This window comes from Schistocerca cancellata, chromosome 9 (assembly GCF_023864275.1).
Source record: "Schistocerca cancellata isolate TAMUIC-IGC-003103 chromosome 9, iqSchCanc2.1, whole genome shotgun sequence".
Taxonomy (NCBI): Eukaryota; Metazoa; Arthropoda; class Insecta; order Orthoptera; family Acrididae; genus Schistocerca; species Schistocerca cancellata.
In genome coordinates, this window is record NC_064634.1 from 514,520,859 (window position 1) to 514,543,653 (window position 22,795).

The 22,795-nt window shown below is 39.5% G+C and overlaps 1 protein-coding gene across 1 annotated transcript in view; it reads right to left on the bottom strand.

Moving 5' to 3' along the window:
• Window positions 1-1,657: 1,657 nt before the first annotated feature.
• The window catches only part of LOC126100920 (F-box/LRR-repeat protein 7-like), a 59,080-nt gene continuing 37,942 nt past the window's right edge, over window positions 1,658-22,795 (bottom strand). The window contains exon 4 of the mRNA XM_049911587.1: window positions 1,658-3,864. Coding sequence (XP_049767544.1) covers window positions 3,520-3,864 — 345 coding nt within the window. The 3' untranslated portion in view covers window positions 1,658-3,519. The remainder of the gene's footprint in view (window positions 3,865-22,795) is intronic.

Below are 22,795 nucleotides of genomic sequence, written 5' to 3' on the forward strand. Positions count from 1 at the left end.
AGTAATCATGTAGACGTAGATGTAGAAGTGTCCAGTCGTCTCGGAGTGAACCAAAGCGATGTTGTTCGGACATGGAGGAGATACAGAGAGAGGAACTGTAGACGACATGCCTCGCTCAGGCTACCCAGGGGCTACTACTGCAGGGGATGACCAATACCCACCAATTATGGTTCAGAGTAACCCCGACAGCAATGCCACCATGTTGAATAACGCTTTTCGTGCAGCCACAGGACGTCACGTTACGACTCAAACTGTGTGCAATAGGCTGCATGATGCGCAACTTCACTCCCGACGTCCATGGCGAAGTCCATCTTTGCAACCACAACACCGTGTAGCGCGGCAAAGATGGGCCCAATAACATGCTGAATGGACCGTTCAGGATTGGCATCACATTCTCTTCACCTACGAGTGTTGCATATGCCTTCAACCAGACAATTGTCATAGACGTGTTTGGAGGCAACCCGGTCAGGCTGAACGCCTTAGACACACTGTACAGCGAGTGCAGCAAGGTGGAGGTTCCCTGCTACTTTGGGGTGCATTATGTGGGGCCGTCGTACGCTGCTGGTGGTCACGGAAGGCACCGTAACAGCTGTAAAATATGTGAATGCCGTCCTCCAACCGATAGTGCAACCATATTGGCAGCATATTGGCGAGGCATTCGTCTTCATGGATGACAATTCGTGCGACCATCGCAGACATCTTGTGAATGACTTCCTTCAGGATAACAATATCGCTTGACTAGAGTGGCCAGCACATTCTCCAGAACATGCCTGGCATAGATTGAAAAGAGCTGTTTATGGACAACATGACCCACCAATTACTCTGAGGGATCTAGCCCGAATCGCTGTTGAGGTGTGGGACAATCTGGACCACCAGTGCCTTGATGAACTTGTGGATAGTCTGCCACAATGAATACAGGCATGCAGCAATGCGAGAGGACATAATACTGGGTATTAGAGGTACCAGTGTGAACAGCAATCTGGACACCACCTCTGAGGGTCTCACTGTATGGTGGTACAAGATGCAATATGTGGTTTTCATGAGCAATAAAATGGGTGGAAATGATGTTTATGTTGATCCCTATTCCAAATTTCTGTACAGGTTCTGGAACTCTCGGAACCGAGGTGACACAAAACTTTTTTTTGGTGTGTGTATAATGTTAAACATAGACAGTTTGAGTGAGTAACAACGGTAACTGCTAATGTAACACTATTACAAGTTAACAGTGTAACTGACTTGCCTTATAAGGTGAACAAGCTTAGCACCCTCATACTTTAACCCCTTAACCACCTAGTTTTGTAGTTTTAAGAGAGTAAATAATTTAGGAGTAAAGGAGACAATTCACCGCATAGTAAAAGTGTTGAGTGATCGACAGACACATAAAGAGAATGGAATCTTGTTAGTTAGTTACTTTTCTGTTCTGAAGGAAATGAAAAAGAAAAAAAAATTCAAACTTTTTAAAATCTTTTTGCTTTGCTGAATGTTTGTATCAGACAGTTATATCTTTTGTGGTCAACATTTCAATTTATTCATTTCAATGTCTCAAAATATGCTACATGTTAAGATATGACATGGAGCAGTAAAATGAAAGTGAGAAAGCTGAAAAAAGTAAATAAACTGGTTATTATTTCAAATGTAAGTTCCATAAATGTTAATACATTTATCACACTGTGAGACAAGGTAGTCAATGTGTTCATGGACGAATGTTTGCAGTTACCTACAAAACCATGATGGTACCCAGGTGTGCACCTCATTATTCAAAGCAAATCGACAGCCATGGGTGTCTTTCTTCAGGGCTTCAGAAATATGGAACCACATGTTACCAAGGCTATTTCAAATCACTGGGAAGCCCTTACACATCTTCCATACAGTCCCAAACTCTCCCCTTGTGATTTCCATATTTTTAGAGCCTGGAGCAAGACATACACAGCCGTCAATTTGCTTCTGATGAAGAGGTGCATACCTGGGGACAATTATGGTTCCGTAGGCAACTGCAAATATTTTACAATTAATGTACTGATTATTCTGTCTCAAAGTGTGATAAATGTATTAACAGCTATGATGATTACTTTTGAAATAATAAACAGTTTATTTACTTTTTTCTATCTGTCTCGTTTACACTTGACTGTTCCTTATAGAATACTGAGATATCTAGGGCTGAAGACAACATTAGAATGTTGGTAGAAAACTAGACAGTAAGCAACTGAGAACTGGTCTCAAAAGACCTGTCAAAGGCTGACAGAGAAAATGTCAATGTGTTGTAAAAATTGGCAATGTTAACTCAGCTATTATTTCAAAAATCTGGGGCAAAACTTACTAGCTTTCAATTACTTCAGAAGTTTCATTTTATTTACATATTACATTTTCATTCTGGTACTTCTTGAAGCAATGTGATACACGCAAAGGAAAAAAATTCACGCTCTGGTGCAAATTACGAAATAAGTTTCTATAAAGGGTAATGTGTTTGTGTCAATATTTGCAAGAATGCTAGTTGCATCTCAAACATGCACCTCTGTGGCTATTGTACTGATTTACCAATGCTTGTAAGTATTTGGTATAATGTGAGACTTGTGGTGTGGTACCTGAACATTTGCAATGTGCTGGAAATAAACCTGTTCGGCTTCCCCATTTTACTGGTGGCTTTTCACCTTGCATAGTTACCTTAAACAATAACAATTACTTTCTGAAACTGAAAATATCATTTGGAGGTATTCTTTGCATAAAGAAATGAAATGTAAATGTGCAGAACCTATCAAATAATACATTTAAGAGGTGTATTTGTCAATACCACTTTCACAATGATTTTTTTTTTTTTTTTTTTTTTTTTTTTTTTTTGTGTGTGTGAATGAATAAGATACCATAGGCATCCTTTGAGGTATACATTTACATGAAGTCAAATTTGTGAATTAAGATTTTCTGCACTTTTCCTTTATGTGAGAGTGAAGGCAGTTTGGTCAACAAACTCATGGGAAATCCTTCACTTTGTTCCTGTCAGTAATTTTACAAAGAGCATTAATTTAAAGGGAAGGAACAAAATGGATGAGACTTGTATATATAATAAATAAAAGGAAAGAAATATATAAAATTACATGACAGTTACTTTTAAATCACAATCGCTGTGAATATAAAGCATCAGGTACAATACATTATCAACTCTCAATTGTTTAACAACTGTTATTGTATGATTAATATATTGTGGCTTCTGGCAATCGAAAAAATCTAGAGAAATTATTTAAAAAGGCTAACATGTGGTAGAAGTTGGTGGTCTTCTATGCTACTGCGGTAAGACCTTACAATTTGCTTTAGCTCGAATATGCCCTTTCTAAGGTGGACACGATTTGCAGATACTTTAAGCACATTAATACTGAATATGAGTATTACATAACAGCTTTTACACGCTTTCTGTGACTAGTATCTTACACCTTGTAAGAAACATAATCTGCATCACAAGGATTAAATTTTACACAACAGGTCCCCATTTTTCACTCAGTATACGATTGGACTGCCAAATTCAGATTTTTATATCACAACATTAATGTGTGGTGCGCAGTGCCTCATAGCTTGTAGCTGTTCTACATTTATGTCAGCACCATAAAGGACAAGTGTACGGAGGAAGGGCAGCTGCTGTGGCAGCTCCCGCAGACGGAGCAGTGACGCCCCACACTGGCTGAGGTCGAGTACTCGCAGCTCGTGGATGTGCGGCACTGCATCCGCTATTTCTCTCGAATGGACACGTGCGCAGCTCTCCAGGCTCAGCTTTCGCAGCTGGACACACTGCGAGAGTGTTCCCAGAGACTTCAAAAGTTGTGAGAGCGACAGGTCCAGCTTCTGCAGGTTCCGGAGACAGTGCAGGTACTTCAGTCCCTGAGAAATGTGGAACAGGGTTCAATTTGCTAATGTTATTGTTATTATTATTATTATTATTACTCTTCCTATTATTATTATTATTATTATTATTATTATTATTATTATTATTATTATTATTATTGTTTCTTTTCTCAGACGTTATGTCTGGTAAAAATGGAAAGTGACGCAGACCTTGATCAAGCGTGACTTCCTTTTAACTGTACGGTATATGTTACATAGCATTTAGGAACTTTTGGGTAATTGAACATGTATCAATAATAACAGATTTCTGTAGTTGTATATATATATGTTTGGATGTAGCTGTATTGCGTTGATGTACTGGTGGATATTGTGTAGTATGACTCCTGTAGTTGATAGTATAATTGGTATAATGTCAACTTTATACTGATGCCACATGTCCTTGACTTCCTCACCCAGTTGGATGTATTTTTCAATTTTTTCTCCTGTTTTCTTCTGTATATTTGTTGTACTGGGTATGTATATTTCGATTAGTTGTGTTAATTTCTTCTTTTTATTGGTGAATATAATGTCAGGTTTGTTATGTGGTGGTATTTTATCTGTTATAATGGATCTGTTCCAGTATAATTTGTATTCATCATTCTCCAGTACATTTTGTGGTGCATACTTGTATGTAGGAACATGTTGTTTAATTAGTTTATGTTGTATGGCAAGTTGTTGATGTATTATTTTTGCTACATTGTCATATCTTCTGGGGTATATTGTATTTGCTAGTATTGTACATCCGCTTGTGATGTGATCTACTGTTTCTATTTGTTGTTTGCAAAGTCTGCATTTATCTGTTGTGGTATTAGGATCTTTAATAATATGCTTGCTGTAATATCTGGTGTTGATTGTTTGATCCTTAATGCAATCATGAATCCTTCCGTCTCACTGTATATATTGCCTTTTCTTAGCCATGTGTTGGATGCGTCTTGATTGATGTGTGGCTGTGTTATATGATAAGGGTGCTTGCCGTGTAGTGTTTTCTTTTTCCAATTTACTTTCTTCGTATCTGTTGATGTTATGTGATCTAAAGGGTTGCAGAAATGGTTATGAAATTGCAATGGTGTAGCTGATGTATTTATATGAGTGATTGCTTTGTGTATTTTGCTAGTTTCTGCTCATTCTATAAAGAATTTTCTTAAATTGTCAACCTGTCCATAATGTAGGTTTCTTATGTCGATAAATCCCCTCCCTCCTTCCTCTCTGCTTAATGTGAATCTTTCTGCTGCTGAATGTATGTGATGTATTCTATATTTGTGGAAATGTGATCATGTAAGTGTATTGAGTGCTTCTAGGTCTGTGTTACTCCATTTCACTACTCCAAATGAGTAGGTCAATATTGGTATAGCATAAGTATTTACAGCTTTTGTCTTGTTTCTTGCTGTCAATTCTGTTTTCAGTATTTTTGTTAGTCTTTGTCTATATTTTTCTTTTAGTTCTTCCTTAATATTTGTATTATCTATTCCTATTTTTTGTCTGTATCCTAGATATTTATAGGCATCTGTTTTTTTCATCGCTTCTATGCAGTCACTGTGGTTATCCAATATGTAATCTTCTTGTTTAGTGTGTCTTCCCTTGACTATGCTATTTTTATTACATTTGTCTGTTCCAAAAGCCATATTTATATCATTGCTGAATACTTCTGTTATCTTTAGTAATTGGTTGAGTTGTTGATTTGTTTCTGCCAGTAGTTTAAGATCATCCATGTATAGCAAATGTGTTATGTTGTGTGGGTATGTTCCAGGTCCCCCCCCATGAACCATGGACCTTGCCGTTGGTGGGGAGGCTTGCGTGCCTCAGCGATACAGATAGCCGTACCGTAGGTACAACCACAACGGAGGGGTATCTGTTGAGAGGCCAGACAAACATGTGGTTCCTGAAGAGGGGCAGCAGCCTTTTCAGTAGTTGCAAGGGCAACAGTCTGGATGATTGACTGATCTGGCCTTGTAACAATAACCAAAACGGCCTTGCTGTGCTGGTACTGCGAATGGCTGAAAGCAAGGGGAAACTACGGCCGTAATTTTTCCCGAGGGCATGCAGCTTTACTGTATGATTAAATGATGATGGCGTCCTCTTGGGTAAAATATTCCGGAGGTAAAATAGTCCCCCATTCGGATCTCTGGGCGGGGACTACTCAAGGGGATGTCGTTATCAGGAGAAAGAAAACTGGCGTTCTACGGATCGGAGCGTGGAATGTCAGATCCCTTAATCGGGCAGGTAGGTTAGAAAATTTAAAAAGGGAAATGGATAGGCTAAAGTTAGATATAGTGGGAATTAGTGAAGTTTGGTGGCAGGAGGAACAAGACTTCTGGTCAGGTGACTACAGGGTTATAAACATAAAGTCAAATAGGGGTAATGCAGGAGTAGGTTTACTAATGAATAGGAAAATAGGAATGGGGGTAAGCTACTACAAACAGCATAGTGAACGTATTATTGTGGCCAAGATAGATACGAACCCCACACCTACTACAATAGTACAAGTTTATATGGCAACTAGCTCTGCAGATGACGAAGAAATTGAAGAAATGTATGATGAAAAAAAAGAAATTATTCAGATAGTGAAGGGAGACGAAAATTTAATAGTCATGGGTGACTGGAATTCGAGTGTAGGAAAAGGGAAAGAAGGAAACGTAGTAGGTGAATATGGATTGGGGCTAAGAAATGAAAGAGGAAGCCGCCTGGTAGAATTTTGCACAGAGCACAACTTAATCATAGCTAACACTTGGTTTAAGAATCATGATAGAAGGTTGTATACATGGAAGAACCCTGGAGATACTAAAAGGTATCAGATAGATTATATAATGGTAAGACAGAGATTTAGGAACCAGGTTTTAAATTGTAAGACATTTCCAGGGGCAGATGTGGACTCTGACCACAATCTATTGGTTATGACCTGTAGATTAAAACTGAAGAAACTGCAAAAAGGTGGGAATTTAAGGAGATGGGACCTGGATAAACTGAAAGAACCAGAGGTTGTACAGAGTTTCAGGGAGAGCATAAGAGAACAATTGACAGGATTGGGGGAAAGAAATACAGTAGAAGAAGAATGGGTAGCTTTGAGGGATGAAGTAGTGAAGGCAGCAGAGGATCAAGTAGGTAAAAAGACGAGGGCTAGTAGAAATCCTTGGGTAACAGAAGAAATATTGAATTTAATTGATGAAAGGAGAAAATATAAAAATGCAGTAAATGAAGCAGGAGAAAAGGAATACAAACGTCTCAAAAATGAGATCGAGAGGAAGTGCAAAATGGCTAAGCAGGGATGGCTAGAGGACAAATGTAAGGATGTAGAGGCTTATCTCACTAGGGGTAAGATAGATACTGCCTACAGGAAAATTAAAGAGACCTTTCGAGATAAGAGAACCACTTGTATGAACATCAAGAGCTCAGATGGAAACCCAGTTCTAAGCAAAGAAGGGAAAGCAGAAAGGTGGAAGGAGTATATAGACGGTCTATACAAGGGCGATGTACTTGAGGACAATATTATCGAAATGGTAGAGGATGTAGATGAAGATGAAATGGGAGATACGATACTGCATGAAAAGTTTGACACAGCACTGAAAGACCTGAGCCGAAACAAGGCCCCCGGAGTAGACAACATTCCACTGGAACTACTGACGGCCTTGGGAGAGCCAGTCCTGACAAAACTCTACCATCTGGAGAGCAAAATGTATGAAACAGGCGAAATACCCTCAGACTTCAAGAAGAAGATAATAATCCCAATCCCAAAGAAAGCAGGTGTTGACAGATGTGAAAATTACCGAACAATCAGTTTAATAAGCCACAGCTGCAAAATACTAACATGTATTCTTTACAGACGAATGGAGAAACTAGTAGAAGCCGACCTCGGGGAAGATCAGTTTGGATTCCGTAGAAATACTGGAACACGTGAGGCAACACTGACCTTACGACTTATCTTCGAAGAAAGATTAAGGAAAGGCAAACCTACGTTTCTAGCATTTGTGGACTTAGAGAAAGCTTTTGACAATGTTGACTGGAATACTCTCTTTCAAATTCTAAAGGTGGCAGGGGTAAAATACAGGGAGCGAAAGGCTATTTACAATTTGTACAGAAACCAGATGGCAGTTATAAGAGTCGAGGGACATGAAAGGGAAGCAGTGGTTGGGAAGGGAGTGAGACAGGGTTGTAGCCTCTCCCCGATGTTATTCAATCTTTATATTGAGCAAGCTGTAAAGGATACAAAAGAAAAATTCGGAGTAGGTATTAAAATCCATGGAGAAGAAATAAAAACTTTGAGGTTCGCCGATGACATTGTAATTCTGTCAGAGACAGCAAAGGACTTGGAAGAGCAGTTGAACGGAATGGATGGTGTCTTGAAGGGAGGATATAAGATGAACATCAACAAAAGCAAAATGAGGATAATGGAATGTAGTCGAATAAAGTCGGGTGATGTTGAGGGTATTAGATTAGGAAATGAGACACTTAAAGTAGTAAAGGAGTTTTGCTATTTGGGGAGCAAAATAACTGATGATGGTCGAAGTAGAGAGGATATAAAATGTAGACTGGCAATGGCAAGGAAAGCGTTTCTGAAGAAGAGAAATTTATTAACATCGAGTATAGATTTAAGTGTCAGGAAGTCGTTTCTGAAAGTATTTGTATGGAGTGTAGCCATGTATGGAAGTGAAACATGGACGGTAAATAGTTTGGACAAGAAGAGAATAGAAGCTTTCGAAATGTGGTGCTACAGAAGATGCTGAAGATTAGATGGGTAGATCACATAACTAATGAGGAAGTATTGAATAGGATTGGGGAGAAGAGAAGTTTGTGGCACAACTTGACCAGAAGAAGGGATCGGCTGGTAAGACATGTTCTGAGACATTAAGGGATCACCAATTTAGTATTGGAGGGCAGCGATGAGGGTAAAAATCGTAGGGGGAGACCAAGAGATGAATACACTACGCAGATTCAGAAGGATGTCGGTTGCAGTAGGTACTGGGAGATGAAGAAGCTTGCACAGGATAGAGTAGCATGGAGAGCTGCATCAAACCAGTCTCAGGACTGAAGACAACAACAACAACATGTTCCAGTAATATTGTATCCATAATTTATATCTAAAAACAAAGATGATGTAACTTACCAAACGAAAGTGCTGGCATGTCGATAGACACACAAACAAATACAAACATACACAAAAAATTCTAGCTTTCGCAACCAACGGTTGCCTCGTCAGGAAAGAGGGAAGGAGAGGGAATGACAAAAGGATTTGGGTTTTAAGGGAGAGGGTAAGGAGTCATTCCAATCCCGGGAGTGAAAGACTTACCTTAGGGGGAAAAAAGGACGGGTATACACTCGCGCACACACACACATATCCATCCACACATATACAGACACAAGCAGACATATACAGAGGCAAAGAGTTTGGGCAGAGATGTCAGTCGAGGTGGAAGTGCAGAGGCAAAGATGTTGTTGAATGACAGGTGAGGTATGAGTGGCGGCAACTTGAAATTAGCGGAGATTGAGGCCTGGTGGATAACGGGAAGAGAGGATATATTGAAGAGAAAGTTCCCATCTCCGGAGTTCGGATAGGTTGGTGTTAGTGGGAAGTATCCAGATAACCCAGACGGTGTAACACTGTGCCAAGATGTGCTGGCCGTGCACCAAGGCATGTTTAGCCACAGGGTGATCCTCATTACCAACAAACACTGTCTGCCTGTGTCCATTCATGCGAATGGACAGTTTGTTGCTGGTCATTCCCACATAGAATGCATCACAGTGTAGGCAGGTCAGTTGGTAGATCACGTGGGTGCTTTCACACGTGGCTCTGCCTTTGATTGTGTACACCTTCCGAGTTACAGGACTGGAGTAGTTGGTGGTGGGAGGGTGCATGGGACAGGTTTTACACTGGGGGCGGTTACAAGGGTAGGAGCCAGAGGGTAGGGAAGGTGGTTTGGGGATTTCATAGGGATGAACTAAGAGGTTACGAAGGTTAGGTGGACGGCGGAAAGACACTCTTGGTGGAGTGGGGAGGATTTCATGAAGGATGGATCTCATTTCAGGGCAGGATTTGAGGAAGTCGTATCCCTGCTGGAGAGCCACATTCAGAGTCTTATCCAGTCCCGGAAAGTATCCTGTCACAAGTGGGGAACTTTTGTGGTTCTTCTGTGGGAGGTTCTGGGTTTGAGAGGATGAGGAAGTGGCTCTGGTTATTTGCTTCTGTACCAGGTCGGGAGGGTAGTTGCGGGATGCGAAAGCTGTTGTCAGGTTGTTGGTGTAATGGTTCAGGGGTTCCGGACTGAAGCAGATTCGTTTGCCACGAAGACCTAAGCTGTAGGGAAGGGACCGTTTGATGTGAAATGGGTGGCAGCTGTCATAATGGAGGTACTGTTGCTTGTTGGTGGGCTTGATGTGGACGGACGTGTGAAGCTGGCCATTGGACAGGTGGAGGTCAACATCAAGGAAAGTGGCATGGGATTTGGAGTAGGACCAGGTGAATCTGATGGAACCAAAGGAGTTGAGGTTGGAGAGGAAATTCTGGAGTTCTTCTTCACTGTGAGTCCAGATCATGAAGATGTCATCAATAAATCTGTACCAAACTTTGGGTTGGCAGGCCTGGGTAACCAAGAAGGCTTCCTCTAAGCGACCCATGAATAGGTTGGCGTACAAGGGGGCCATCCTGGTACCCATGGCTGTTCCCTTTAATTGTTGGTATGTCTGGTCTTCAAAAGTGAAGAAGTTGTGGGTCAGGATGAAGCTGGCTAAGGTAATGAGGAAAGAGGTTTTAGGTAGGGTGGCAGGTGATCGGCGTGAAAGGAAATGCTCCATCGCAGGGAGGCCCTGGACGTGTGGGATATTTGTGTATAAGGAAGTGGCATCAATGGTTACAAGGATGGTTTCCGGGGGTAACAGACTGGGTAAGGATTCCAGGCGTTCGAGAAAGTGGTTGGGGTCTTTCATGAAGGATGGGAGACTGCATGTAATGGGTTGAAGGTGTTGATCTACGTAGGCAGAGATACGTTCTGTGGGGGCTTGGTAACCAGCTACAATAGGGCGGCCGGGATGATTGGGTTTGTGAATTTTAGGAAGAAGGTACAAGGTAGGGGTGCGGGGTGTCGGTGGGGTCAGGAGGTTGATGGAGTAAGGTGAAAGGTTTTGTAGGGGGCCTAAAGTTCTGAGGATCTGAAGGCTGACCGGTCTATCGTCATTCTTCCTGCGGACAAGGGTTCCACGACCGTGGTACTTGATCGTCGGGAGTATGTTGCTGAGGGACTGCGGCAGCTTTCAGACAACACCACATACAAAGTTTGCCAAGGTAATCCCATTCCTGATGTTCAAGGAATCCTCAGAACCTTAGGCCCCCTACAAAACCTTTCACCTTACTCCATCAACCTCCTGACCCCACCGACACCCCGCACCCCTACCTTGTACCTTCTTCCTAAAATTCACAAACCCAATCATCCCGGCCGCCCCATTGTAGCCGGTTACCAAGCCCCCACAGAACGTATCTCTGCCTACGTAGATCAACACCTTCAACCCATTACATGCAGTCTCCCATCCTTCATGAAAGACCCCAACCACTTTTCGAAAGCCTGGAATCCTTACCCAGTCTGTTACCCCCGGAAACCATCCTTGTAACCATTGATGCCACTTCCTTATACACAAATATCCTGCATGTCCAGGGCCTCGCTGTGATGGAGCATTTCCTTTCACACCGATCACCTGCCACCCTACCTAAAACCTCTTTCCTCATTACCTTAGCCAGCTTCATCCTGACCCACAACTTCTTCACTTTTGAAGACCAGACATACCAACAATTAAAGGGAACAGCCATGGGTACCAGGATGGCCCCCTTGTACGCCAACCTATTCATGAGTCGCTTAGAGGAAGCCTTCTTGGTTACCCAGGCCTGCCAACCCAAAGTTTGGTACAGATTTATTGATGACATCTTCATGATCTGGACTCACAGTGAAGAAGAACTCCAGAATTTCCTCTCCAACCTCAACTCCTTTGGTTCCATCAGATTCACCTGGTCCTACTCCAAATCCCATGCCACTTTCCTTGATGTTGACCTCCACCTGTCCAATGGCCAGCTTCACACGTCCGTCCACATCAAGCCCACCAACAAGCAACAGTACCTCCGTTATGACAGCTGCCACCCATTCCACATCAAACGGTCCCTTCCCTACAGCTTAGGTCTTCGTGGCAAACGAATCTGCTTCAGTCCGGAACCCCTGAACCATTACACCAACAACCTGACAACAGCTTTCGCATCCCGCAACTACCCTCCCGACCTGGTACAGAAGCAAATAACCAGAGCCACTTCCTCATCCTCTCAAACCCAGAACCTCCCACAGAAGAACCACAAAAGTTCCCCACTTGTGACAGGATACTTTCCGGGACTGGATCAGACTCTGAATATGGCTCTCCAGCAGGGATACGACTTCCTCAAATCCTGCCCTGAAATGAGATCCATCCTTCATGAAATCCTCCCCACTCCACCAAGAGTGTCTTTCCGCCGTCCACCTAACCTTCGTAACCTCTTAGTTCATCCCTATGAAATCCCCAAACCACCTTCCCTACCCTCTGGCTCCTACCCTTGTAACCGCCCCCAGTGTAAAACCTGTCCCATGCACCCTCCCACCACCAACTACTCCAGTCCTGTAACTCGGAAGGTGTACACAATCAAAGGCAGAGCCACGTGTGAAAGTACCCACGTGATCTACCAACCGACCTGCCTACACTGTGACGCATTCTATGTGGGAATGACCAGCAACTAACTGTCCATTCGCATGAATGGACACAGGCAGACAGTGTTTGTTGGTAATGAGGATCACCCTGTGGCTAAACATGCCTTGGTGCACGGCCAGCACATCTTGGCACAGTGTTACACCATCCGGGTTATCTGGATACTTCCCACTAACACCAACCTATCTGAACTCCGGAGATGGGAACTTGCTCTTCAATATATCCTCTCTTCCCGTTATCCACCAGTCCTCAATCTCCGCTAATTTCAAGTTGCCGCCACTCATACCTCACCTGTCATTCAACAACATCTTTGCCTCTGCCTTTCCACCTCGACTGACATCTCTGCCCAAACTCTTTGCCTCTGCATATGTCTGCTCGTGTCTGTATATGTGTGGATGGGTATGTGTGTGTGTGCGAGTGTATACCCGTCCTTTTTTCCCCCTAAGGTAAGTCTTTCCACTCCCGGGATTGGAATGACTCCTTACCCTCTCCCTTAAAACCCAAATCCTTTCGTCATTCCCTCTCCTTCCCTCTTTCCTGACGAGGCAACCGTTGCTTGCGAAAGCTAGAATTTTGTGTGTATGTTTGTGTGTCTATCGACATGCCAGCACTTTCGTTTGGTAAGTCACATCATCTTTGTTTTTAGATATATTTTTTCCCACGTGGAATGTTTCCCTCTATTATATTTGTATCCATAATTTGTATTATTTAGCATGTTGGATAGTGGGTTCAGAGCAAGGCAGAACCAGAAAGGACTTAATGAGTCTCCTTGGTATATTCCACGCTTAATCTGTATGGGTTGTGATGTGATATTTGAATTTGTTTGGATATTAAGTGTGGTTTTCCAAATTTTCATTACTATGTTTAGGAACTGTATTAATTTAGGATCTACTCTGCATATTTCCCATATCTGTAGTAAACAAGAGTGGGGTACACTATCAAAAGCTTTTTGGTAATCAATGTATGCGTAGTGCAGCGACCTTTGTTTAGTTTTAGCTTGATATGTCACCTCTGTATCTATTATCAGTTGCTCTTTACATCCTCGTGCTCCTTTGCAGCAGCCTTTTTGTTCTTCATTTATAATTTTGTTCTGTGTTGTATGTGTCATTAATTTCTGTGTAATGACTGAAGTTAATATTTTATAGATTGTTGGTAGGCATGTTATGGGGCGATATTTTGCTGGGTTTGCTGTGTCTGCTTGATCTTTAGGTTTCAGATAAGTTATTCCTTGTTATTATTATTATTATTATTATTATTATTATTATTATTATTATTATTTATTCTTTTGTATTCCTGTTTCAATGACACAATTACTGAAATAATTCAAAATATCATAATAATAACAAAACTTGTAAAAAAACGTTCTGTAGCCAAGATCACATAAATACTTCTTTATTTTTGACAACTGGTTTTGACAGAATTTGCTGCCATCTTCTGGTCTCCAAAATGTATTTGTTACAAAACTGTCCGTTATGAGTTGGAACCTCATTCAAAGTCGTCATACTAATGGGTAAAATGTAGCACAAGTTTGTCAGAAATAAAACATTCATTGTATTTGATCACCAATGAAGTGGAACATGTAAGCCAACATGAAAAGATGTGCTAATGTACATTTTACTGTATAAAGTGATTTCTAAGGCTTAACAATCATCTGTAAGTGATACATATACCGACAAGGCCACGTATATGAGGTGCCTTTTGACTTAAATGTTTTATTTCTGGCAAGTAGAACGTACTACATTTTATTCACTAACATGACAACTTGACATGAGATTCCAACACATAATGATAGCCCCTTCTCATTTCTCAACATGAGAAAATTCAGTAATAAAATTTTTAATTGTGTAAGTCCGATATGAAAATAACGATGAAAAACAACAACAAAAGTGGTAACAATGGACAAAAATGGAAAAAATGTCAGACACTGCCTGCCCGGGGGTTCTATCCCAAAATTCACATGAAACGATTTGACGAAACTATGAAAATATAAAATAAGATGTATTGCTGGACATGTTTTTAGACTAATAGCTCTTATGCTTAAAAATCAGCTTTTCTGACAAGGGCATCTTAGGGACTGGCCCTGTTCGGTTTTGTTTTGGGATTCAAAGGACATTTCCGAGTACTGTTAAGTACAAAACATTTAAGACAAATTAAGAGAATTATCAGTAGCTGAGAGTGTAGCATCAAGGCTTGGCAATTTTAAGTAGCTGGTTCAAATCTCACTAGTAGCAAATTTCTCCCTTTTTATTCAAATTCAATATTTATTAACAAATAGAAATGTTAATTAACAAATGCTGAATCATAATTTTAAATAAAAATAACACCTTGTTATTTTTACCTACTGGTCAAGTGGAAATAAATTAAAATTTGACACAGACATGCAAAATATCTTCTTGTTAAAGGAGAAAATATTACATACATCAATAATGCTGCTCAGTTTCCAGAAACATAAAAGCCTCTTTGTTTTCTGTTTGGCATCCTGCAGTTTGGCACCAAATTTTAATTTATTCTAAATACTGACATTGTCACGCAGTTGCCAGTAATCTACACTATTAATAAAATTGTAAAACCATCACGGCTGTCTGCCTGACCACACTAATCTCCAAAACTACTTAACGAATTTTTATGGGATTTTCTCAGGTAACTCGGTCATAGCTTGGGGCAATGTACTGGTTTTATCACCTAAACTAAATCACAGAGAGAGATATCCTGATTTAAAATTTTATCTTAAAACTGTCATGTCTGTCTGATGATGCTAATTTCCAAAACTACTATGTAAATTTTCATGAGGTTTTCACAGGTAATGTAAGTGTAGCTTAGTGCAACAAATACTTATTTTTTCAAAATCTGATCATAGAAAAAAAAGATATCATAATTTTACATTTCATTTAAAACCATATGCTCAGCTCAGTAGTTCAATGTCTACCTCAGTGACATGATCATCATGGTGTAGTACAACAAAGAACCAATAGATAGTGCTGCTAGTTTCAGTTTTTTTTTATTTTTTTTTTTTTTAACTCAGTGAGAGATGTCTTTTCTGAAGTTTATGTCTGTGACAGTATTAAGTGCCACAATGTTATCCTTCCAATTACAAACAAGCATTGGATATACTTGACTAGGATGTGTGTGTTTATAGATTTTGCTTCGTGTATTAAAAACTTAAACTTAACATTTCTTTTGACAGCTTTTATTTATATTCTTTGTTAGGAAACATGAATTTGTGGAGTTTACTTTGTGATTGGGGTGCCAACTCATTACATTTTGATTTCAGTTTGTTTATGAATGCCTACAAGGCAAGGAAGGGGGTGTTTCCTATGAAAATCGTGTGGAGCAATTTGCTGCTACTCAACAACATCAGACTTTAACTTGTTCTTTGGAAACTCCTTCAAAGCAAGGTGTAACATATAACTCTGATTGAGAGCATCATGTATTATTTCACTCTCAAGAACTGTTCATTCACAGAGGCTTAAAGTTATTACTCTCCAACATAACATCACAAAACAGAAATTTTGACAGGAAATGGCATAGGTGACTGAGTTTTTATACTCCTAATCCAACTAATTCTTAACAATTTAGCACTTCACTTTAAGTGTGTACAATTCCTGATGAGTTATGTTACACCATGACCATAAACAAAGTACAAGGCCATACCTTGAGTGTTGTGGGCTTGGACCTCAGTGCCGGTTGCTTTTCACACAACCAACTCTACATGACTCTCTCTCACAGTAGGGAATTAAACAAGCCTTTCATTCATGTCCACCCAGCACACTACTTCGAACATTGTATACAAGGAAGCTTTATAAGTAAAAAATAAATTCCATGTGTATGAAGTCTCTGGCGCAGCTACAAATAAGTAACCAGGTTCGCCTGTTTTCTCAGCTAGTTAAAAATTAAAATATGTTATTTTTATTAAACAATGTGATTCAATATTTGTTATTTAATATTTCTATTTGTTAATAAGCATGGAATTTAAGTAAAAGTAAAAAGAAGGAAAAAGCAACTTTGTGATTATATTTTTATGCTATGTGCTCAACTACCAATACTATGTTAACAAATTACTAATGTTTCATAACTAGCAGCACTTGGGAACTTTCTAAGCAACAAAAACGATTTTCCCAAGTTCATTTCAGAATGAATTGATGTCCAGGCACTGAGCTTCAGTTTCTATATGTAAGAAAATATATTTTGGTCCATCAAATCCTACATGTACAAGACACACAAGGATATTTGACAAACTTAAATTTTTTACAACGAAATTCAGTTTACACTATGATACAATTTTTAAACTATATACTATACAGTACTGCTAAACAGATTGGTTTCTGTGAGATAATATACTAATAACTGAGAAGCATACTTGAACAGACTAGTCTGCAGTCAAAAACCTAACTGACAGCAAGTTAGCAACAAAAAAATTAAAAATAAAACACAAAATCACAATTCAGCCCAACTATGTGCTACTTCATTAAACTTACGCATTTACATGTACTATAGGAGTATCACACTGTAGACTAAAACTAAACATGAAGAAGGCAGAGCAGTCCTTGTGAGTTACAATCACCACAACACAACCAGACGGGTTGCATAAGAGAGCCAACTCTTAGGCCTGTGAGTGACAAACAGACCCAAACTTTTTAATTTAGTTGTCATATAACAGAGAATCGGTGGTCACAAGGGCATTACAGAATCACTGAATACAGCTGTGAATAGGAATCTAAAGAAATGGAGCTCACATGGAAAGATATAGGTGTTCGTTTTTCTGCGCTTTGTTTGAGAGTGGAATTATAAATAATTATTGTGAAGGTGACTTGATGAACCCTCTGTCACATACTTAAAGTGTGACTTCCAGTGTATCCATGTAGATGTAAATGCATGCTACCTCATGATAAACATGCAGTTCCATAACCACTGTCTTATAGTGTTAAACTTTTAACGCAAGACTGTACCTCTTAATGAGTAGATCATGACAGCATTTTGGATTTTTAAATTCAATCAATAATTAAGTGAAATACTGAAAATCAAATTTTTGTTGCCCTTGGAAGCTGTTAGATAGGAAACCCACAACTGGTACATGGTCCCGAGTTCCAGGACAGTTTCTCAGTAATACGGATGTGATAGGCAAAGTTGTCACTGATAGAGAAGACCCATTGTGGTCTGACAGCCATGTAAGAGAATTGTTACAAAAGCAAAGAGTGATTCATTGCAAATTTAAACATAGCCACAGCCTCACAGACAAACAAAAACAAAAAAAAGCCAAAACTGGTGTAAGGAGAGCCGTGTGTGAAACCAATCACCTAATTAGAAATAAAATTCTATCTACCAACTTGAAGAAAATTGTAATTAGTTTTGATCTTATGTTAAATCAGTAAATGGGTTAAATCCATCTGTCCAGACACTCAGTGACCATGATGGCATTGAGGAAGATTACACTGTAGTACCTCCTTTAAATCTTTGCACAAATGAGAAATTAACAGATATCGAAATAAGTGGATGTGGTGTAGAAAAGCAACTGAAGTCGCTCAACAGAGGAAAGGCCACTGGAGCTGATGGCATACTAATACAAGTTTACATAGAGCATGCAAAAGAACTTGCAGCTGTTCTAGCAGCAGTGTAAGGTAGGTCTCTAGAGGAGTTCCTAATGATGGGGAAAAAAAGCACAGGTCTTTCCCATTTTCAGGAAAGAATTTTGGAACTTGTTTTATGCATGCATATTATATTTCTGGAGACCAAAAACAGCCTTTGTAGGAATCAACACATGTTCCAAAAACAACAGTCTTGAGTAATGCAACTCACTCTGTTTGTCCGAGAGACTTAGCGAGCAGTAGATACAAGCACCCAGGTACATGTCCTGTTTGACTTTTGATACAGTTCTACACTGTCACCTACTGAAGAAAATATGAGCACATGGAAAACTGGACTAACTATGTGACTGGGTTGAAGTGTTTCTAGCAAGCAGAACACAGGATATAATTCCCTCAACAGAGAGAAGTCCTTGCACGTAAAAGTAACTTAGGATGTATCCCAAGGGAATGTTATAAGACCGTTACTTTTCACAATTTATATAAATAAATTATTAGGCAATGTCTGAAATTCCATACAACTTTTCACAGATGATGTTGTATATACAGAAGTCTCAACTCTAGAAAACTGTAGCAAAACACAGGAAGACCTGAAGAGGATCAGGACTTGTTGCAGGGAATGGCAATTGATCCTTAACATATTTCAAATAATTTGACAGAACAAGCCATTATTGTATGATTACACAATTGCAGATCAGTCACTAGAAACTCCATATGATAGCTAGCAGCATTCACATGGAGCAATCTGAAGTGGAATCATAACGTAAAATTAAATGTAAATTAGGCAAATGCTGGAGTGAATTTCATTAGGATAATCCTCAGGAAATGTAGTCCATCAACAAAGGAAGCAGCTTACTAAACCCCCATTCAACCAATACTTAAATACTGTTTGTAATGTGACCCACACCATATAAAACTCATATTCTGTTATGTGTTCATTTAATAAGCATGGAAGCATCACAGAGATGATCAATGAACTCCAGTGGCAGCTGTTGGAAGAGGGACTTCTGCATCATGGTAGTATGGTTCATTGTTAAAGTTCTGAGAGTGATTGTTCCTAGTAGAGTTGTCAAATGTATTGTTTCCTCCTACATATAACTCGTAAAAAGACTGTGAACATAAAATTAGTGAGATCTGAACTCACAAAGAGGCTTACCCACAATTGTTCTCCCTGTCAACTACTTGCGAGTGGAATAAGAAAGGAGGAAAGTGAGACTGGTACACAAATCACCCTCTGTCACACTCCACAAGTGGTTTCTGGAGTATAGTTGTAGGTGTAGATGATGAGCAGGTTGAAATAACGCAGAGGTTTTCACAGGCTATACTAGCATGGAGAGTTGCATTAAACCAGAGTTCAGACTAAAGACAACAATACAACTAGAAAAACATGCACTACACATGCTAAAAGTCATATTTTTCTTATCACTATCCTAAATGTATAAGAACAGTTTTGTCTCAAACTATCTGCACAATAAAGAGAAAGGCGTCTTCATAAGCTCAAGGTGATGGCAAAGATTGCAGCACCCAAAACTTAGCAAATCCTTTGAATTGTCCCAAAAACTAACAGAAAAACTTCATGGAAAGGTAATCAAAATATAGGGGAGAGAAATAAAGTCCAATTGACCTGAGATGGCAATAGAGAACTTTAACTGCACCAGTATTTAATCAGCGTTGTTTTTGTGTTCTTCAGACCAAAGTGTGATTTGACGCAGCTCTCCATTACAGTCAATCTTGTGCAAGCCTCTCGATCTCTGCATAAGTAATGAATGCTATACCCATTTGAATCCGGTTACGGTAGTCATACCTTAGTCTTCCTCGACAATGTTTACCTCTTGCACTTTCCTTCATAATCAAATAAACAATACACAGTGTCCCACATAAAATGGATATGCCCTACTTACTGGTTAATATGCAGATAACTACATTTTTACTACTATCTATTCTTCCCCCCCCCCCCCCCACACACACACACGTCAAGCCGATTAGTGACATTAATACAAGCACTCATGAAATACCATACTAATGTACAACCATTAGATGGAAGAGGTGTTAAGTCCTAGTCTTACAGTTAAATGAATATTGTGCTGAGAAGGTTTAATTCCTACACCATATTAATGGGTTTCAAAAGACGGAAGTTAGTACTGGAAGTGTGCAGAAAACCAGTAGGAAATATCTTTAGTCTTGTCAGGAGTTAAGAATATTAAACAATGGAAAACCTGAGCTGCAATAACAATATGAATTTAGACAGAGTGTTGTTCACCACATATAGAAGGCATCAAAACAGCAGACAGGCACTTTTAAAAGTAGCCTTTAGATTATTAGGCTATTGGACAAAGTCCTTCATCAGACTGAGAAACACAAACACAGATTCATATATGCACAACTTACACAAACATGGCCACTGTTGCCTGTTGATCTGATAAATGATTTTGTCACGATAGTTAAAAAAATTAAGAGGCTACTTTTAAGTTTGGTGGTCCACTGTCAATACCTCCTCTATGTGGTGAACATCAATCTGTCCTTAGTCATAGAGCCGGGCACGACAAAAGACATGCAAACAAAACTAGATATTTGGCAACAAGAGTTCATGAAAATGGGTCTTAAAATCAGCAAAACCAAAACAGTTAGTTTGGCGTGACTAGCAACTCTGCTACAGTCCACCTATGAATTGTAGATGCAGAGAGAGATATGGTGGACAGCTTATAGAACTTATGTAGCATTGCTTCCTCAAACAACACTACAAATCACAAGACCACAAACAGAATACAAATTCCTCCAGAAGGTACATAAGACCCTTTGGTGTGGAACTACGCCACAACCTTCTCAAATCAAACTGTATAATATATACCTCCTGCCTACACTAACAAATGAAGCCGAAAAATACTAAATAAAAACCACCTCCTGGTAATGAAAAATAAGTTCCTCTGTTCTTGCCTGCAGAAAACAAAAACTTGATAAAATAAGACATGAGAATATCCTCCGACATCTAGGATTGTTTGGCAGAATCGGATCCTGGAGGACCTCAACATCTGATGTGCCAACTGCCATCAGATAAACAAGCAGCAAGTGTGGAAGGGCAAGAATAATTATAATGGGCTTATGTACAATCACAGCCAGTTTGCAGTAGTGAAAAAATGGTGGCAGATTTTAATGATGATTTTCTGTCAGATAAATCTGACTGGAAGCATCTTGAGTTTTGTTAGTGCACAGCTTTGGATTATTTCCTAGAGTAAAGCTCACAAACAGGATTAAATTTCATATTCTAACAGCCAATGACAATTTGTTTTGCCCCCCTCCCCATGCCTCCTCTCTATCTGCCTATATGTCAGCATTGACCTCTGATCATTTTTACCAACTTTTTTTAGGTGGGTGTTCCAGCATAGGGCCCAATTATTTTTCTGAGACTTCAATTTACAGTGAGGAACTATTAGCTAGCTGGATTTGGTGTTATTGAAAGAAATTTACAGGGCAAGGTTTGCTTAAAATTGATAAATTCCTCAGGTTCCTGTGGAAACATTTCTTTTTTTTTTTAATGTGACTATTGACCTTGTAATGAAATGGCTGTATTGGGTCCTGTGGAGCACCCAATAGAGCAGGTTTCATAGTGTGTGATACACGCTAAAACAGATGTGGGACACTTAGTGAATAAGATCACTTAGTGTAACAGTGTGAGAAGTTGTAACGAAAATGTTAAACCGTGTCACAGACCAATTAATATATGTTCTTAATCAGATAAAGTAATTAGGATAAGTCATTATTTGGGATGTTTAGAAGAGAAAGAACAAGTTCTGGAATCAGTGTTAATAGTGTATAAATGTTAGTAACCTTTTCCATTCAGTTTTGTAATTATAATTCAATTAGTAAAATTCATTGTTTACCACAACGCAAATTAACAGTGTAAACCATTAATTTTGGAAAACCTTAATGTTTATGTATCTTTGCAAGTCAGGACAACATATTCTTATGGAAATCACCAACTAAAAATATGCAAATGAACTCGTAATTAATGTTTCTGGAACATTCTATAGAGAAATTTAGTGTAATGTCCACATATTATGAAAACTAGAGAAGACCACAGCTCTAATTCATTTGTGACTATTGATGGTTTTACGAACATGTGCACTTACAGATTATGTTGTTTTACGATGTCTGAATACGTGTGCTCACACTGTGTAACAATGTCACGAGTGTATTTAACAGTATTGACGCTGACATACAAATGTATCAGCTTACATTACGTTGACATAGCTTAAAGCCATAATATCAGCACTTGATAATGGTCTAAGGCCGAAATTGCAATAGTGTAATATAAACTTGTAACAAATGGCTCTGAGCACTAGGGGACTTAACTTCTGAGGTCATCAGTCCCCTAGAACTTAGAATTACTTAAACCTAACCAACCTTAGGACATCACACACACCCATGCCCGAGGCAGGATTCAAACCTATGACCATAGCCTGTAGAGCCTAGAACCGCTCGGCCACACTGGCCGGCAAAACTTATAACAGTCACTGACATAAAGATGATGTCCTTCAAATGTAATTCTGATGATGTAGAAATATTACCAGCTCAAAATTGTTTCATAAAATTGCATAATTAATTAGATTACATAAAGATATTCGAGAATGTTCTGAACTGAATAATAA